We start from the raw sequence: 21086 nt of genomic DNA on the forward strand, positions 1-21086 counted from the left end.
TTCCAATAACCACAAGTGTATTGTGTTACAATAGTTTAGCATGACATACAGTATCTTATATTGTAAAAATATTACTTCTACTCCTTTCTCCGCTGTCACACAGTCAATAATCTAATTTGAGCTCCAATATGTATGTGCACTTCATCCTCAACTAATAGCTACATGACCACAAATGGGTGATGACAAAAAGGTTCTATTTATTTATCTCTTAGGGGGATTTATATTAATACATATATGTCGGTGTCCTGCATCTAAAATAGCAGAAAAGCAAACTCACAAAGCGCCATGTTGCGACTTGAGGTACGCTAGTAAATCAGCGTAACAAAATGTAAATCAGGAACTACTTCACTGAGAGGCGAGTGATCAGTGATTTACTTTACTTTATTTGTTTATTTCTGCACAGTGCACATTAATGAGCATTTCAATCAATACTCATGATTGCCAGATTTAGCTAGAAGCTCATTTCCATCCATAGTCCCACATACCATACACACCACAGTGACAACAGGACAAATACAGAAAAACTATAAAAACAACTACCTATACGAATAAAAATAAATAAATAAAATACAAAATACCTAATTTAAGCCTAACTAACAATTTAAATCCTACCTAAAGTATAGTCCTAGGCCAATAGAAAATCAAAACCTATTTTGATTTAAAAATGTAGCCTGGTCACAAGTTTGAGAATTTTTTATTAAGGGCCAAGCCCGAAGGGACTTTGGTCCCTTATTGTATTTGTCTGCTTTTTTTCTTCTCCTTCTCTTTCTTCTCCTTCCGCCAAAAATAGCAGTCGTTTTTTGCAAAACGATGGTAGAGGGCTATGCCAAACGGTGAGGACGTGAATCCCACTACCATTGCGGGCGGCGGTGGCTAAGGGTAGAGTGGCTGGATGGTAACCGCAAGGTTTCCAGTTCGAAACCGGGCTCCCCCAGAGTTAGTGTCGAAGTGCCCTTGAGCAAGACTTTGAACCCCTAATTGCTCCTGATGTGCTGGTTGGTGCCTTGCATGGTTTCCGCCGCCATCGGTGTATGAATGTGTGTGTGAATGGGTGAATGTAATGCACAATCTATGTAAAGCGCCTTGGCTAAAGGCGCTATATAAATGCACCATTTACCATTGGCCAAAGGGTGGCGCTATAGCACTCAATTGAAAATGCTAACTTTGAACAGGCAAATCTCATGAACCGTTTGACCATCAGCAATAAAACTTCAATTCACATATGCGTCTCCTCATGCCGAACAACTTTTGTATTCTGACTAGAGTTCTCATCGGGCCTGAAAATTAAGGCCCGGCCCTACCCTATCCTAACTGGGTCGGCCCGAGGCCCGGCCCGACCCTAACAATTACCATAATGTCAGGCCCGAAAGAAAAAAGGAAAAAGAAAAATGCCACTATATGGCCGCGGCGCCGTGGATTATTGAGACGACCGTGTCAGAGAACTAACTAATAGTCTAGTCGCCGAAATTCCCGTTAACAAAGTGCAACTTTTTCATCATTCACCGTTGTGCAACAGTCCCGAACAGAGCTATACAATATTATGACAATTGTCAACTTGGCTATAATCTACTACTGTAGGTTACTGTATAGTTTACATTAATCATTGCCTCTCAAACCCACATACCACGCGTAATGTGCGTTATGTGCGTTGCCTAACCAAAAGAACAGACATACAAACCATCAACATGCCGCTCGATGTCGTGTCGAGTCTGTCGACAGCTTGCAGATCTTTTATTTTGGGCAGTGGGCACACAACGAGGCGCGCTGCGCTACGATGGGGAAATTAAATAGCGTAACAGCGCGCTGCGATACGATTTGTAAACCAAATAGCTGTAGCCTACAGTGTGACTGTAACATTGCTTGGTCATCATGTAACTATATTACGTGTATGCAGGCGCTTTCATGGTTATATGGAGCATTTACCGTGGTGACGTTGATTAGGTAGCCTAATTTAGCTTATTCACCCAGCTGGGTTCAACGAGACCGTCGTTAAGCCCCGACGTTTCCAAAACGAGCTATTGCTGATGAATCGATGGTCTTATAAAACATTTAAGCATATGGCAAGTTAACTTAAGTTATATAGTTGATGCTGAGCAGTAAGCAGCTCATTTGGTTGGCAGACCAGAGGCCAGCCAGCGGTAGCAAGTTCAACAACCACCGTTCTATTCTGTCACTTTGGTGCGCTGCTGCTGTTCATCGCCTCCTCCTTATTCAGTCACATATAGTATAATAGCCTAAACTGTAAAAGTTAATCGCCAACATTCACCAGCTCAGCCCTCTTCATATTAAATAAATACATTACACAAACAACAGAATTGTTATTTTTGTTATAATAAAATTATATATAAAAAAAAAAGAAATCACGGAAAATCACAGAGCCCGAGGCTCGGCCCGGCCCGACTAATTATCGTGCATTTTGGGCCCGGCCCTACCCGAAAATGTCGGGCCGGGTCGGGCCGGGCCGGGTTCGGGCAGAGATTGAGAACTCTAATTCTGACGTTTGACCCCTGACCTTTAGATCACCCACCAGCTTTGATCTTTGATCAAAGGGCACGTGTTCTTTGGACCTGACATAGGTGTGATTTTTCGTATTGCTTGGCCCTGTCTTATCGCTGCTTGCAGCTATATTTAACCATTTTCTTTTTTGTGTTTTAAAACTACACAAGGTGGGAACTTCCCTTAGAGTGACCTGGAGAGTATTCCATTGTAGGCTTCCCTTGATGGAGGGGGTTAGCGAATGGGATTACACAACGCAGCCATCTCTCCATCTCTTCCTTCAGCCCACCCACAGAGTCAGTCGTACTGCTAAAGATGATACATATTAATTTCAACACAGCGAATAATTATGAGTGGGGTTCAACAAACAAAACAAGCCATCTATCAATATCAGAGGAGCCATGCTGGTTTATTAAAATTATGCTTCAGTCTTTCATGGCTTACTAGCTAATTTATAAAGGTGTTGCCATTTGGGAACTGAAGTGTTATCAGTATCAGTGTATCCGATAAATATTCATCATGAAACAGCTGGTATAACTAATATATCTAAAAGTGACAACAATATGTAAACGTAATCATTGGCTTACAAAGCATTGGCATCCAGGCATGCTAAACAAACTTAACTACAGTCCCCACCGGCTCCGTTTGAGACCTAACTAGAAAAAGTGCCCTTCTGGGCACAGGTTAGGAGGATAGGAGTGTGTGTGATGTTTGGCAAAATGTTTAGGAGCAATATAAACGTGTGTGTGTGTGTGTGTGTGTGTGTGTGTGTGTGTGTGTGTGTGTGTGTGTGTGTGTGTGTGTGTGTGTGAGACGCGGCTTGGCCTGTTGTAGAGCCACCATGAGGCTGATTTGAAAACTGTCAAGTGGCATTTCTTCCAAAGCCTAGTGGGAATATGCATGCACAGTTTCACCACAATCGGACGCTGCGTTGAGTAGTTGTGGCGATTTGTACAAAACGGGTACAAAGTGGGCTACTCCTGAAAAGTTTAGAAGCCAATCGTAGCCAATGAGGGTGGATTGAGAAATCAAACAAACCCGTCTTGATCACATGACTATGGAGAGCATGTGTACCGATTTGAGTGAAATTTGGATAATATTATAATATTGGTAATATTAGAAAATGTGTTTTGCATATGTCAGCCTCCTGGTGGCGCTATAAAGAGCAGATGTGAAAAATTCCAGGCATAGGTTTTTCCTTGGCCTCTAGGGAGTTGGCATACAAAGTTAGCCACAGATCCGTGCAGTTAGAGGTAAAAACACTTTTCGGCCAGTTATAGCGCCACCATGAGGCTGAGTTGAAAATGTTCATGTGGCATTTCTTCCTCGGCCTAGTGGGAATGTGCGTGCACAATTTCACGGAAATCACACTATGTGTTCATGATTTGCAGTATTTTGTTTGAAACTGAACACTTTGAAACTTTGGAAGCCAATCTTAGCCAATCAGGATGGAGTCTGAGAAATCTGAAAGACCCGTTTCGTTGAATGGCTCTAGAGAGACTGTGTACCAATTTGCGTGATGTTTGGACAACATCTGTAGGTGTACTGTCCAAAAACTTGTTTTGCACAAAGCGGCCTCCTGGTGGCGCTATAACAGGCTGTTCTGGAAATTTTGGGACAGAGGTTCATCGTTGGCATCCAGGGAGTGTGTGTGCAAAATTTGGCATCAACCGGGTTAACGGTGCCGGAGATTAGCTGTTCACAGACGGACGGACGGACGGACGGACGGACGGACGGACGGACGGACGGACACACACACGGACGGACGGACGGACGGACGGACGGAGTGCAAAACATACTCTCTCCCCATGCCTTCGGCCTGGTGGAGACAATAATCATCGGATGACATTACAAGCTACAGAAAGGGGGTAAAATGTACCGGTAGATACAGAGGAAAGCACATATATCATTATTATACATCAAGCGGCTTCTGTAAATTGTTTTCCGAGGCAAAGAAAAGAGTACTTTTCCTGCTGGACACCATACAAGGTAAAGCGGATACCTCGACCATTCACAAGAATTCAAGAACCATTCATTCAAGAACCCCAAAAAAATAAAAAATAAAAAAAACTTTTCTTTTTTTTTTCCTTTTTTTTTTGGCGCCCCTCCCCCATGGCGCTCGAAGCCGTTGCTTCGTCGGCCTGTAGGAAGAACCGGGCCTGCAGTCAACATACAGACAGACAGACAGATAGACAGCAGTGCTGTGAGCAGTGTGCTCTCATTGGCTGTAATACAGGCCTTATCGGGGCGCAGTCGCAACCCAGTTCATACTGTATGATATCTAGTCGGCGACAGAGTCAAATATCAAACGTTCTAAATGGTCCGGGAGGCGTCGGCGAGCGCTTTTATTGGCGCTGGATCTTCTCGCAGCTCCTTTCACACACAGCGAGCAAAACCTTGCCGATCAAAGCCCGATCTTGAGTCAGATCGGGGGTTTTGTCGGCGAGCGCCAAAAATGCTCCCCGACAGCATAATCGGAGCAAATATCGGGCAGTGTGTACGAGCCATTAGAGGACCAAACTGGTGGTCAGGTCAGGCATGCTTAGGCTTGACATTCAGCAAGTTAAAGCGTGCAATGCCGTGCATTAGCCCCTGATTGGCTGCCTGATAAAACAAAACAAAGGCAAATAAACAAACATACATAGTCATTCTAGTATTGTGTGTCTGCTCCAGGCCCAGAGATTCTTCTTGTTTAATATTCCTTTTTACAGGACTAGACAGGATGCACATGCTTGCTTTCTCAAAGCCTCGGGTGGGAGAATGAACTGAAATAACACACATCTCTCTCATGCACACACACATGCACGCTTGTGGCAGTGCGCAAATACAGTACACGCACGCATGTAGGCACGCACCGAGTCTTGAGTGCCCCTTAAGCCAAATGTATGCTCTGTTGCAAGACAGTGTCGCGTGCCGAAAATAGTAGACCTGCAAGCTCACAAGGCATTGCAAACGTGACACCTTGTGAGCTTGTAGGACGGCTATTTCTGGTGCACAGCACTGTCGCACGAAGAAGGAATCAGGCTTTAAAATGTCTCTCTCTATTAGAAAATAGGGGTCATAGCTGCATTAGATCCAAGACTCAACACAATAACTGAGTAGTACAAAAAGCAACACGCTAGGTCACAGCCTTTGAAACAGAGAGAAAGTGACAGCCTTTCAACTCCTTCTGCTCTGTGATTCACTGCAGCGGCAGGAGGAGAGCTGGTCTGTCCCAGGACACATTTTTATGGACAAAGAAACATCACCTTTTTTTTAGGCAGACTATATAACTGTCAGCGAGAATGACTGTGAAACATTCATCATAATTTAACTGGTTTGTCTCACACCCGTGGCCCTACTTTAGAGTCTAATGCATTAAAACCAATTTACTAGATACTTTTGGTGTGCTCCCAAAGCCCAAATGTTAGCCTGCCAAATAACACAACTGTGTGGTGTGTGTGTGTGTGTGTGTGTGTGTGTGTGTGTGTGTGTGTGTGTGTGTGTGTGTGTGTGTGTGTGTGTGTGTGTGTGTGTGTGTGTGCATGGGTGCACCATCCTCAGCCTTTGTGCCTACGTCTGCACGGTAAAATCCTGAGTGTTCATTTAAATTTGTGTACAAATAGAACCAAATGGACCCATTATTTTGTCCATTGGTGCATTCTGAGTTAAGCCCAATGCATGCTCGACTATAGGAGACTATGCAGCTACCTTTACATTTGGTTCTCTCTCCTTATACAGAGAAGCTATATAGAGCGTCGCAGTCCCGCCCCCTACCAGGGCCCAGGAAATGATTCTCCGTTCATTTTCCTCATAGACTTTTCAGAAAGTATTTATTTAAAGACGTTTACGCCGCGGACAAAGCCAACTCTTGTCGTGACAAATCATGACAACAAACACAATGTTTTGGGCCAAACAAAGAATTAGAAAGAAGAAAAAAACGGCAGGTTACAACACTTTTTTTGTTGTTTTTCTTCTTTGTAATTATTTGTTTGGTCCAAAATATTGTGTTTATTGTCATGATTTGTCACGACTCGAGTTGACTTCGCACGACGCTTAAAATGTCTTTAAATAAATACTTTTTGAAATGTCTATGGGAAATACATTGGGATTCATTTCCTGGGCCTGGCGTCGTCATGACAGGGGGCGGGACTGCAACGCTCTATAGAGACATACTGTAGATTGGAATAGAGAGCATGCACATACCCTCTATTATAGAAGTGAGTGTCAAATCGAGTGGCAAAGTGAGGTTAATGTTGTGCAACATCATTTAATGCAATCAGATAGGACTTTTCTGTTTGGATGTATGCCTGTCAAGGCCAAAAAGCAGTTTTTTGCAAGTCAGTAGGCGTTCCCACATAACTTCAGGGTATTATAATGATGTCACGCGCATACCCTTTTGTCCCTCTATATGGGGAGACATTGTTGTTCTACTCAGTTTTACTTGCTTGTTTTGATCTCAGTTTCGCTTATGTCAAACATGATTCTTTTATATTTGTTACTATATAATGAAACCACATATTTGAAGAAACACCATAAATTATATCTGGTACAAGTACAATTCTGGGTGATCATTTGAATCTGAGTGTACAAATGAAACCAATAGACCTTAACGGGTCCATTTGTTGCATGTGTAGACTCCTAGAGAGTTACAAATGGAAAAAGTAAATGCCCTACTTCGTCACATTGCCACACAAAATTATCAAAAATATTAATAATTGGTGGTGAAATTGCTTAAGTGAATGTTTTTTTTATAAATACTAAGCCAGTGAAAAGTATTAACAAGAGCTTGTGTGACTAAATAATAACTACATGGATCCATTGAAATACAGGTTCATTTTTTTTATACTATACTTTTTTTATATACACCATTATTTCCTCCTTATGTAGCAGTGGGGTTTTGGCTGTGCACTCGGCCATGCTGGAGACATGGCAAGGTAAGTTAAGGTAACAACAGCGCGACAACATGGCACGTCGTCATATCATTGTTGTGTGTAGCCAATCAGACTGTGCAGAGTGCTGGGTGCTATTGTGAACACAAACATATGGAGGCGAGGCACATCATTATGTCCAAGATGAGTAGCTGCGCCACTGTCCTGCTTTGTCTGTGATCATGTCTCATATAAATTGTATACTGTATCTCATGTTGTTACTGGATTTTAACTTTTATCTGTGATATATTGTAACCCAGTTGCTATGGTAACTATTTAAATGCCTGTGTTGTCATGTGATAACGTATAATGTGACACGATAATGTATTTATTATCCCCCACAAATAGTAGAATACAGTTTATTTCCTTTAATGAACCGGAAAAAGCCTCGACAACAGTGAAAAATATTTGGTAAAGTATTCCATATCATTATTTTTAGGAACAATTGTAATGAGAGAAATATTACACAGTTGACAAAAACTGTGTAAAAAGAGGATATTTTTATATCTGATCGTTAAGATACTGTTTACAAATGGGCTAATAATTGAACGATTACTCAATTAGTCATTTGCATTCTGTCATGTCCATCATCTACACAGAAAGAAATGATTGGTGATAATTATCCTTTTATTACTGAGACTTACATTTGCTACTGCTACCTGCTTTGTAACTGGGACAGCCAGGGCACACATTATACCTTGCATCATCCTCTCCACAAATAAAGCTCAACATGTTGGAGTCATTATTAAAACCAGCTCTCCGGGGCCTTGCACACAGGGGCCAGTGAGACGGCTCTTGCCTCATGCAGTCTGCTGCCATCGCTGGCTGAATAGCCACAAGCTCAAGTCAATATGCTCTGCAGCATAAGGTATGAAAAGAAAAACACCCTTAGCATCAAAGGACCGCGTAATAACACTCTTATTATTGAGAGTCAAGGCTCTATGATTTAGCCAGCTTCAATTTCACAGCGCCATATTCCACCGTTTAAGTAAAATGAAGCAGACAATAATTATATCTAGTATATAAAATCCAAACCCACTACAAACATCTACATTTCTTCAGCATGAGCATGAGCAAATTACCCATATTAGTAGAAAGCACGACAGCTCATGTAAGAACAATACCAGTCAGGGTGCTTCTTTAATTGAGCTGCAGCTCTTAATTTTCCACACAGTATTGTAATATATTGCAATAATATAGCTGTAAAAGGTCAGCCAGAGGCTATGATTAAAAGTTTAAAATGTAGCCTAGCGCTCGGCTAAGCAAGCTAGGTGTCGGGTACGGAGCTGTCATGTTTTCCACAATTGTTATTTTCCCCTTGCACAGCAGGTGACAGCGCATTCCTCCAGGGATGAAATCCCCAGTGGCATTGAGGGATTTGTGTTTATGCACCGGCACAGGGAACCTTGGGACATGACGAGTGGCTGTACCCATGCACCAAGGATGGAGGTGTTTAGACACCGGCAACCAGATAGCAAGGGAGAGGAAAAACCTGGAATTGCGTCCTGTACACCACAGAACAGGAGCTTGAGCTTAAACCACACACACACACACACACACACACACACACACACACACACACACACACACACACACACACACACACACACACACACACACACACACACACACACACACACACACACACACACACACACACACACACACACACACACACATTTGTCTATCTCTGTATTGCATCCACGCACACACTCTTTCAACAGACTTTTAACACAGAAACAACTGCACTGTGAATGTACAGTAAGGAGCTTAGATGAGACTTAAGACGCATGTGTCACTAACTCATGTCTTCTGCACGCGTGCATGCGTGCTTGCGTGCGTGCGTGCGTGCGTGCGTGCATTCCACCATGACCTTTTCGTATATGTTCCTATTTTGGGTATGTCATTATACTGTAAGGAAAAATGATCAAAATATTTCTAAGAAATTAAAAAAATGTTCACGAATAGCAAAAATAGCTGCTGGGGAGGCTCACACTGCTCACACAAGAAAAGAAAAGAAGGAAGACATCTCATCCCCAAGTAACTTTTACACATAATGCTGAGAGGAGTGCATGGTGTTCTTTGTAATCTGGTGTGATAATTACTTTTGATATTAAAAAAGGATGGACCCTCAAACTAGGGATAAAGAAGGGAAATATATTAGAATAAGGGATTTGAAGGGAGATTATTTATGAAATCTACTGAAAGCTACTCAGATTAAGGTTAGATGACCCTGGAGAAAAAAAAGAAGTAAACATGCCGCTCCTACAGTATGTTGTATAGTAGCGTATAGCCTGAAGGAACAACCCAGAACGTTAATGCCTGCTGTGGGCAAGGGGCCCACAGGTTGGGAACCAGATATGCCTATATATGGTCATATTGGGTTTGTTCATCGTTATGTCTGAGTCAGAGAGACGTGGCTGTGGTCCGCCGGCCGCCAATTTGAACACATTCAATACATTCAGGTATTAAATAATGAATTATTTCAAAACCGCCAGTGTCGTTAGTGCTGTCGCCTCACAGCTAGAAGGTCCTGGGTTCGATTCCCGCTGGGGGTGTGTTCTCTCCTGCGCGTCATCAGTGCCCATACCCGAGGCGGGGTTGGCGAAAGGGCCTTTCTGTGTGGAGTTTGCATGTTCTCCCTGTGTCCCCTAGGGTAGGTATACCCTCACAAAAAACATGCAGTAATCCTGGTCTCTAAACTACCTCCCCCTGGCCAGCCGGGGAGCCTGATGGAGGGGAAAAGAACTGGTCGGAATAACATGTTCCTTCCATGCGTTATGTCCGGCCGGGGAAACTCCCCTATGTCAGGTGAAAAGAAGCAGCTTGGACTCCGAGTCCTCATCCATAGAAGGTAGCATGAGGTCAATCTGTGAAACCCTTATTTTGAAGCCAAGTAATGCTGTGTGTTGTGACAGATGATCGCCCTTTCTAATAAAGCTTGTTTTGATCAAAAACGCAATCTGGGAAAAGAATCCGAGATAAATGTACTTTTCTGGATCTGATAACATGGAGGTGGACGGCAAGCGAAATGTCCACTTCCGGTTAATTCCCTGTGGTATCTGTTGCTTAGCAACCTATAACCATACAGTACATACGTTACGAGTGCAATCTATCATAAACCACTGAAAAGAGACGAAAAGATGCTGTGTTAAGTGGTCAGATGGGTGGGCCACAAAAACCTTCAAGATATTTAACCCTGCAAGACCTGGATTTCTACTTGAGAAAATCAACCTTACCACTACTTTGTACTACTAGGACTTTGCAGAGGAAAGAATGAATAAAAAGTTGTATGCTAATTTAATGCACATTTATAATAATTATTAAAATAATAATGGGCCCTGATCCACAAAAGATTGGGAACCACTAAGGTAGCTATAGCATACAACACTGTTTCCCTACAATTAAATTAGATCTGCCATTTTCACTATTTTGGGTCCCAGGCTAACGTCTAATCTCTCTTTTGGTTCTCGACCCAAAATGTTTGGGAACCACTGGCATGCAGTATGCTATGATGATCAATCATTCTTTTTTTCTTTTCCTATAATCTTTATCCCACGATTTTGTAACCCATTTTTCAATTATCTAATGTGATCCTGGGCTCTACACACCCTCCGCCAACCTTGTCCCCATATATGGGGGACATGGGGAGAGCAACGGACTTGAACTGATGCTTCCTTCATGCCTGAGTGTCCAAGTTGCTCCTTTACACCTGACAGGGGGGAGTTTCCCTGGTTGGATGTAGCGCGTGGAAGGAACACGTTATTCCAACCAGTTCCTTTCCCCTCCATCAGGCGCCCCGGCTGGCCAGGGGGAGGCAGTTTAGAGACCAGGATTACTGCATTTTTTGTGAGGGTACCTATAGGGGACACGGGGAGAACACACAGAAAGGCCCTTTCGCCAACCCCGCCTCGGGTGTGGGCACTGATGACGCGGAGGAGGAAACACGCCGCCAGCACCCACAGCTTCCCGAGCGGGAATCGAACCCAGGACCTTCTAGCTGTGAGGCGACAGCACTCGCACACACACACACACACACACACACACACACACACACACACACACACACACACACACACACACACACACACACACACACACACACACACACACACACACACACACACACACACACACACACACACACACACACTCCTTAACTTCAAACATATCTGCACACAGTAACCCCCCCCCCCCTCTCTCCTAGCATCTTATCCTCTGTTCAACATGACCAGCCCTGTCTGAATGGAGAGGCCCGTGCTGATGCGCCAGACAGCCAGTGAACATCGTGGACAGCTGGCTGTTACACATAATGTGTCCTCTGACAGCCCCCTCTGGCAGGTGGATGCCCCAAGAGCATTGGATACACACACACACAGAGGGTCCTCAATACCTCACTCTATAGTCAGGCCAACCAACATATGGTAATGAATAGGGATGTGCAGATACTTTTTTTTTTTCAGACACCCACATACAGAAAGTGATTAAGACACAATAAAGTCTTCATGAGGTTGGTGGCTTGGGTGGCACAACAAATCCTATCAACAGTGACTGGTTGTCACAGGCCTAATGACACACTGTGAGAATCCTCCCCAAGCCAAAGAACTGGCATGAATCTGTGACGGCTAATGATCATAGACATGCCCTAACACCTCGGGCACTATGTAAAGTACATGCACTGCAACCCCCATGACTAACTATGCCATCAGTCTGTCTCTGCCATCAAGTCCATTGTTGACATTGGACATTTACAGCAGTGATTCTCAACCTTTTTAATTTCAAGATTTTTTATCTGGGACACCAAATATACACCACAAGATCCACAGTCTTCATTTAATTTGGAGTGTACAAATTAAACCAATCCAAAAATGTAAGGAAACTAGAAATTAGCGGGCCTCCATGCGTAGCCAATCGGAAGAAGGAAATTGCGGGATTTCACAGCTGTCCACTTCCTGTTTCAGCTCCAATTTAAAACCCTTTATTCTGGGAATGTAGGCTGCATCCGCGGTGATTGAACAGAATGCGGACGTTCTGGGATCATTACTGTACTGTACTGTACTGTACTGTACTGTACTGTACTGTACTGTACTGTACTGTACTGTACTGTACTGTACTGTGCTGTACTACTTCTACTGTACTGTATTGTAGTATTTGTACTGTGCTGTACTACTGGTACTGAACTGTACTACTGGTACTGAACTGTACTGCCTGTACTGTACTGTAGTACACGTACTGTACTGTACCGTACTACTTATACTGTGCTGTACTGCTCGTACTGTACTACTCTTACTGTACCGTACTGTATCATAGTGTACTGTAGTACACCTACTGTGCTGTATCGAGCGCCGAGACTCGTGACCTCAGCCGTGTGTGAGAGTAATGGCGGAGGTGAGAGACGGGAGCTGCCAGCGCAGACCAGAAACGGCAGTACTGCTATACTCTATGGTATTAGCTCTATTAAAAATAAAAATAAAAACTCTGCTTCCCATCATGCACCTGAAGTGTCCTTGGGCAAGACACTGAACCCCAAATTGCTCCCGATGTGCTGATTGGTACCTTGCATGGCTTCCGCCGCAATCGGTGTATGAATGTGTGTGTGAATGGGTGAAGCGCCTTGGATAAAGGCGCTATATAAATGCACCATTTACCATTTAAATTAACACTGAGGATCTTATGGTGTAGATTTGGGGTTCCAGAGAAAAAACCTACGGTGGTGCATGGCCTAATGCATTATAGGCCACATAAGGGTCCATTTGGTTCCATTTGCACATTCTCGGAGTTACAGACCTGTAAGGGTCCATCAATCATTTAGCTGGTGACCCCGAACCCCCTGAGGCGTCGCCGGACCGCACATTGAGAGCCTTTTAGTCAGCTAAGGTAGAGCAGTGGTTCCCAAACTTTTTCATGTCAAGGACCCCCATTAGAAAAGATATGCCAGGGACCCCCATAAGAGAAGATTTTTACAGCTCTAGCAGTGATTTCGAACTATTTTCATTTTAAGGACCCCCCAGTTTGATATGCAACATGCTACGGACTCCCATTTAATGGCATTTCTATCTCTGAGACCCCAATTTATATTGTAAAATAAATGTTAATTTAACTCTGAGAGTGTACAATTGGAACCAAATAGACCCGTCCATTTGGTTCCATTTGTACACTCTCAGAGTGTACAAATGTGGACATGTTTTAATATTCAAAGACATCACAATGGTGTTAAACACCACTGACAGAAGCGAGGACTGAATCCTCCACGATGACACCTCAGACGTGGGCTGCCTGAGAGAGGCCAGAAAAGCATTCTTGCTGCACAGGAAAATCCTGCAAATTTGTACTTTTGGCTCCATTTGTGCACTCTCTGGGTTAGATAAACACTGTGTACAAACAGGGACCAGAGACACGGTTGATGGAACAATTATAAAAGATGAGCTTAAACAAAGGCTTCGCCAGCACAATCCACTCCTAGATTTGCTCTGTGGTTGACTGCTTTGCATTGAGGCCAGTGTGACTAGTTTGATGCATATGCAGTACTAAATTTAGATGTATTTGTGTGTAAACTGTACAGTGTGTATGTGTGTGTGCGTGCGTGCGTGCGTGCGTGCGTGCGTGCGTGCGTGCGTGCGTGCGTGCGTGCGTGCGTGCGAGCGTGCGTGCGTGCGTGCATGCGTGCGTGCGTGTTTTTAGTGGTAGCAAAACATCCAATTGGTGGTGAATATGTTGATTTTAATGACATGAGGCTGTGGTCTATGTGTAGGGTATTGTCATGGCATTCCATATGATATCCTAAGTGATGGCACTATTTTAATTACTACTAGGCCGATGCCCGATGGGAACGATGCCTGCTGGGAACAATGCCCATTGGGAACGATGCCTGCTGGGAACGATGGCAGTTGGGAATGTATTACCCTACAGTTATGCAATACCTGTTGTATACTAAAGCTGCGTTCAGACCTGAATGTATAAATTCGCCTCGGTTCGTCCCGTCTGTACCGCGGCAGGTCGGTTCGTCCCGTCTGTACCGCGGCAGGTCGTCTGTACCGCGGCAGGTCGGTTCGTCCCGTCTGTACCGCGGCAGGTCGGTTCGTCCCGTCTGTACCGCGGCAGGTCGTCTGTACCGCGGCAGGTCGGTTCGTCCCGTCTGTACCGCGGCAGGTCGTCTGTACCGCGGCAGGTCGGTTCGTCCCGTCTGTACCGCGGCAGGTCGTCTGTACCGCGGCAGGTCGTCTGTACCGCGGCAGGTCGGTTCGTCCCGTCTGTACCGCGGCAGGTCGGTTCGTCCCGTCTGTACCGCGGCAGGTCGTCTGTACCGCGGCAGGTCGGTTCGTCCCGTCTGTACCGCGGCAGGTCGTCTGTACCGCGGCAGGTCGGTTCGTCCCGTCTGTACCGCGGCAGGTCGTCTGTACCGCGGCAGGTCGTCTGTACCGCGGCAGGTCGGTTCGTCCCGTCTGTACCGCGGCAGGTCGTGCCGTGCCCGTTTTGCTGGCACGGCACGACCTGCCGCGGTCGACCTTCTCGTCTTTGCATTGTATGTAATCGGACCACTCTAACAATCCAAGTCTGAACGCACCTTTAGAGCAGTACCCATTATCATAGTACCTGGAGGTACGTCAATACAATGATGTCATATTGATGACATCAGAGATCTGTGTGTTCTCCAACGTGACGTCATGTGGCATCCAAGTCTATGGATTTTTTTACAGAACTTTTATTATTCTGTATAAACTTTTTAGGCGAAGTCAGTGGCAAAATAAATTACTATGGCATCATGTCGTTGATAGTGGGTTTTTCATGTCAAGGACCCCTAAATCGACATTTATTAGCCTGCAGACCTCCATTTGAAAAGATATGCCAGGGACCCTATAAGAAAATAGTTTTATTACGGTTCTAGCAGTGATTCTCAACCATTTTCATTTCAAGCACCCCCAGTTTGACATGCATTAGGTTACAGGATCCAAATTTTCATCTCTGGGACCCCAATTTATATTGTACAATGAATGTTAATTTAACTCTGAGAGTGTACAAATGGAACTAAATGGACCCGTTAGGGTCCGTTTGGTTCACTATAATTTTGCTGGGGACCCCCTGGAACTCCCTCAAGGACCCCTGGGGGTCCCTGGACACCACTTTGGGAACCGGGGCTTTAAACAAACATTACCAGGCGCCCCCCCACTTCACATGAGTATGATTTTTTTGTATCCGCGCAGTTGAAAAAGCTTGAAGTACAAGTATGTGCCTACAGTATAATGCTGTTACCAACTGTATTGCACATTGTTATTAGAGTCATATGGGGGTGGTCAAAGGTTAGTGGGTAGAAAGGCCATCTGGTAAATACCAGTTTGCCTCCAGGCCTGCCCATGTCTATGTGTCAAAGTTTCCCTATAGTAACTAGACTAGAAGTCTAGTCACTTAACCCCTAATCTGCTCCCACCCAAGCCGTCATCATCAGCTGGGTGAAGCTGGAACTGAATTTTAAATGCTGCATAATTTTCCAGACTTCCAGAGTTTGTAACTTTGCATTTGTTGAGAAGTCGCAACCAGACACAAGCTTACAACAAACACAATGTTTTTCCACTTTTTTCTGTTATTGTCCATTGCATGTAACTGAACATAATTCTATGGACTGCATAGCAGCTACAGTACAAGCATAGATCGATGGTGCACGCAATAATACAATTCTACCCGCTGTAATAGCTAACACCTACGGAATCTCTAACAGAGCAGCTGTTTATTTATTAGGCAAACGTAAAATAATGATCCACCACTGGAGTTTCTTATTGGAAAAGCATGCCTTTAGTCAGTTGGTGGTAACAATGTATATCCCATGTATGCATGAGGTCTGGGGAAGTGTTACTGGAAAAAAATCAAATAATAGTTCAATCCAGCTGTTGATGAGAAGAGAATATAGAGTTCCAATCAGTGGCTGTAAGGGAGAATCGTAAGTAGTCCCATGGCAACAAGGGAGTTACAACTCCCATGGCTAACAGAGGATACTCCCATCTAGTTGCTGCAATGAATCACTTGGAAATATCCTATTCCCCCACAGTGGCTGGTGCAAGGTGTTTGTTAGCACCAGTGAACAAAGGACATGTGCAGCACAAACAACTTTGTCTGAAAGATAAACTATAGGCAAAAGGAAGCCAAGAGGTAAACAGGGATAAAGCGCAACCTTACTATACAAATACCTATCTGGACTGGAAGCATTACAATAATGCAGTTTTGGAGCAGAAGTTTCTTAAACATGATTTTCAGAATGCCAGTCGCCGAGTTATGTTAACTCAGTAACTGGGCTAAGCTAAACACAGCAAAAAGAGTGTATGCTTACCTCCAGAATGAGGGGGAGGTCCACAAAGCAGAACCACCCCTTGTCCCTCACGGACAGACACAGAGCTTCTTCTATGCGTCTTGAAGTTTTCCAAGTCTGAAAGATAAAAGGTATTGAGTGAAGTCTTCTTAGCGGACAGGGCCTGACAAAACTACTGATAATTTGTGAACATATATCATCAAGGCACAAAATTAGTTATGACTGGCTTAGACTGACCGAATAGCTAATAGACATAAAAGTGAAGGACTTCTTCAAAACTCATCTTTGGAAAAAATATTGATGCTTTAAATTTATAGTAAGTTATCACCCAACAAATAGAACGATGATAAGGTATTAAAACTAAAAAAAAATACTAGATATTTAGCTCTTTAGTTTCCTAACAATTCTATCACCTTTCCTCATCAGTCAGAAACTTTAAAACATTAAACATTAGAATATTAGAATAAGAAATGTAATTATATTTAACAAAACATATTTTCTATTCACTAATCTCTAGCCAACCATCTCTGAATTCATTGCATTTGAATACTTGGAGCTCAAGGTCAGAAAAAGCTCCCCTTTGTGTGTGCAGGAGGCAGAGTATTGTGGTGTCAAGTATGAGCAAAGGCCTCCACAGACCAAGCTGTCTTGTTCTGACAATCTGTGACTAACTAAGGACCACCATCACATTGGGTGACGCCAAGTGACATTTCATGTTAAAAAGTTGCTCCAAACACACTGCACAGACTACAGCTGACAATAAGCTGATGCAGTGTTCCGTGCTTGCATAAGATGAAACTCCAGACAGTACAATCCTGGGCTAATGAATAACCTATACCACCGTTCTACTAAAAGATGTACAGTACATATGATACTGTACTGTATATGCACATATTTTGTGTGTCACACTCGACACTCGAATCTTGTTTAGGAATGTTGGACTGAAATGGATGGCTGGATGGATCAACCAACCAATTTAGACATCATTGTAGCCCCGCCTCGCTAAAAAGCAAATTGACCATTAACTGACCAAATCAGCTCTGCTATTTAAAAGAACATCTAAAATATTGACAATATATTTGCTTTCAGTTTGAGGAATTGTGAAAATTCTAGGTGAACAAGTTAAAACACAGAGATTTGAATTGTCTTGTATTTGTCCCAATGGCCAAAAATGGCACAACCTCTACACTTTCGTGTCAACCAGGTGGCACTGAATGAGTTCAGACCCCCATGCAGACTACCACGGACCCCCGAACCGACCTCTGCGCCTCCGCGGGGACCCCCTTGGACCCGCCGATCTGCGGACCCCTGTGATTTTGACATATATGAGAGATGTTATTTGTACCTGCCACGCCAATGTCAACAACCGGCAGCTGTGCGTGAGATGCGACATATAATGGCTTGTGTGCTACCTGAGCACAAATACAACCAAATGGACCCATAACAGTCCATTTGTATTTCCATCAGCGTTTATTGTTATAAAAGGGTCCTTTGGTTCCATTTGTAGTAGGCTAAGGCTACACTGACAGTTACAGAGTCACTTCGACAGATCCTGTTGTTGTTACTATTAAATCAACGGGTGTGCTCTGCTTTGTTGCGCTGAGGCATCATGGCGGCGTCACCGCTCGTGTGACCGTTTCGACTATTCGGCATTAAAAGTGTCTGGTTCCATCCCCCCCTCTATGGGTTGCGTAGAAAGGCAGCCAATCAGAACTACAGAACTACGCGTCAGCATGTCAAAGTTTTCATGGGTATTCATAGACCAGTGCTTTTCAAGCCACTGGTAAAAAAAATCTCTAGTAAGTATAGCTTATAGCCCTAGATGTTTTGGGCGGGTAAACAGCCCTCAGCATTGCCTCTGGCTACATTACAACCCCCTGTGGTTGTGTGCTTGACAGTGAAGGTGTGGAGAATGACAAGTTGTAATTAACTATTTCCACAGTATCCACAGAGTTCCACAGAACAAGACATTTTACTCTTTTGCAGAATTTGCACCACTAGATGCAACAATAAAGAAACCTTAAACTTTGAACCTTGAACGATGTAACTAACTCATCTTATGTGGTTCAAGCTGTACTTGGAGTACATGATGGATTCGCACGCCATATAGATGATCTAAACTACAGGCTCACAACATCGAGCTCACAACATTCAAGCTTGTAGATCTGCTATTTTCAGTGCATAACTCTTTGTATGGACTATACATGAATCATTACAGTGCTTACTTCCAAGGCTTGTTTTGTGGAAGAAGTTTTAAAAGACGTGTAAATTAATTGGATCTTACCAGGACAGAAATCTACTAATTATTATATTGTACCGTATATAATTAGTGGCACTGGCTGATGTTGGTACTGTGTGAGATACACGCATTGTGAATAAAGCACATTCACGCAAAATCAATAGTGACACACTCTAATAAACGGCAGAACAGCAATCTGCAGCCTCTCTAGTATGCAGAAGGCATTTTGCTGTGGTAGGTGGTCACACATGAGGGATTTTAATAGCACCAGTAGTTATCAGGTTACCATTCATTCATCACACCCACAACATTAAAAAGTTATCCCTACAGTATAGTTTAGAAAACAAAATTACCTTCCAGCTGAAACTAATTTATGCTTGACAATTGATGAAAATAATAACAAGCCACAAACATTTCCAACAATTACTGCCCTGCGGTGTGTCTGTAAAGATAATACAACATTCTACCGAGTCTTCATGGATGAGTGTGCTACAAATTTCTTGGTTACTTGGGAAGTGAATGAATACAGTCCAGTCCACTTTATAATTCCTCAAAAAAAGAAAAAGAAAAAAAGAACTAGAAGCTACTGAATAGATTACATGTGTGCAAACATTGTTGTGTGAAACATAACTATTTTGTGGATGATGATATACAGTAGTGTATTGTGAGTTTAATCACTAAAACCCTATACTCTCTTGTACGACATTTAAATAAAAGGGTGCAATAGTATTTGAAGCGAGGTGACATATTGCAACTGATTTATCAGCACATATTGCTCAAATTGGATTAATTAACCTTAATTAACCTTGTTCCATAAAATGCTCCGCATTGCCATGTTACCCCAAGCAGTGATGCAAGCATGAGTGCTTGTTCTCCTTCTAGAGCTGCTCAATGAAAAGGCTTGGGCGGAACTGCAACCAAATCGCTTTGAAATTAGATTGCCGATTAGTTCAGCTCCAAGAGCAGATTTAAATGTAAAATTATTGAGCTCACTGATTTATGAAGAGTACTATAAGGTCAGTTAATATATGTCATATTGGCTGTAGGACAAGTCTATTAAGAAGCAACCTTTAATTATTTCTTAAAAACATAATCTCCTCTTAACCCATGAACACATTTTAACTAATAGGTATTTGACGCTCTAAAGCCATATACCCATATTAAGGAAAGCTATTCACAATATTTTCCCACAGATTAGTTTCACCTAAATCGATTTACTTCAGCCACACCTCTGCAATTTAACAATTCTGGCTAATGCTCAGGCAATACAAAAAGCAATAATATAACCTTTTTAATGTTATTTATGTTGCACTTTTAAAAAATAAATTCCAAAGAGCTGTCCAGAATAAATAAGATGAATGTTTGAGTAAATGATAAACCCAAAGAAAGAGGAAGAGAGCGCACAGGAAGAATGAAATGGTGAATGACCCTGAAGAAGGCGCAAGCTAACACACATTGGTGTATTTTAAAGTACTAGATGTTCGCACCTACGTTGCACCATATAAGGGTATGCCCCCTTTGGACCCATATGGAGGCCCCTGATGTCATGTTTGCGTCTGATGCCATGATTACACATTGAGGTTAGACAACACACTCAATATTTGGGTGTAGCTGCATTGGGAACTCCTTATATGGTTATGTCTGAGAGTCATACTGACATAAGCGTGACAACATGGTTCTGTCGTTGGGTCCTCCCTTAAAGGGATATTTCACTTTCAAATAAAATAAACATTAAAAATCACACCTGTGTAAAGTGAGGGGCGCTCTTATCATTGTACATCATCATACTGGCCAATCAGAATGCCTGTTGCCTGTTACCACAAATCTACATCATATTTGGCGGACCTAATTTCTCCTTTCATTGTCGATGGCAAATATGAGATGTGTGGGGACAAGATGACGTAAATTTTCCCTTAATTGTCAATGGCATTTAATGTTTGTGTTGTGGACATTTGACCTAATTTCTCCTTTCATTGTCGATGGCAACTATGAGACGTGTCGGGACGAGATGACGTAAACATTCCCTTCATTGTCAATAGCATTTAATGTTTGTGTTGCTGACATTTTGTGGGGACAAAAGCTGTATATAGGAGGGGCTAGCTAACCAAATTTTGGTTGGCAAATGCGGAAGTGCAACCGAGTG

At 43.1% G+C, this 21086-nt stretch overlaps 1 protein-coding gene across 6 annotated transcripts in view; it reads right to left on the reverse strand.

Annotated features, from left to right (window-relative positions):
- LOC306928888 (contactin-4-like) overlaps positions 1 to 21086 on the reverse strand; it is a 215373-nt gene that overhangs the window by 70697 nt on the left and 123590 nt on the right. For all 6 annotated transcript variants that reach the window (XM_079509172.1, XM_079509173.1, XM_079509176.1 and 3 more), the window contains one exon: positions 16726 to 16821. In XM_079509172.1, coding sequence (XP_079365298.1) covers positions 16726 to 16821 — 96 coding nt within the window. The remainder of the gene's footprint in view (positions 1 to 16725; positions 16822 to 21086) is intronic.

The sequence above is a fragment of the Electrona antarctica genome (assembly GCF_951216825.1).
Source record: "Electrona antarctica genome assembly, chromosome: 9".
NCBI classification, from domain to species: domain Eukaryota; kingdom Metazoa; phylum Chordata; class Actinopteri; order Myctophiformes; family Myctophidae; genus Electrona; species Electrona antarctica.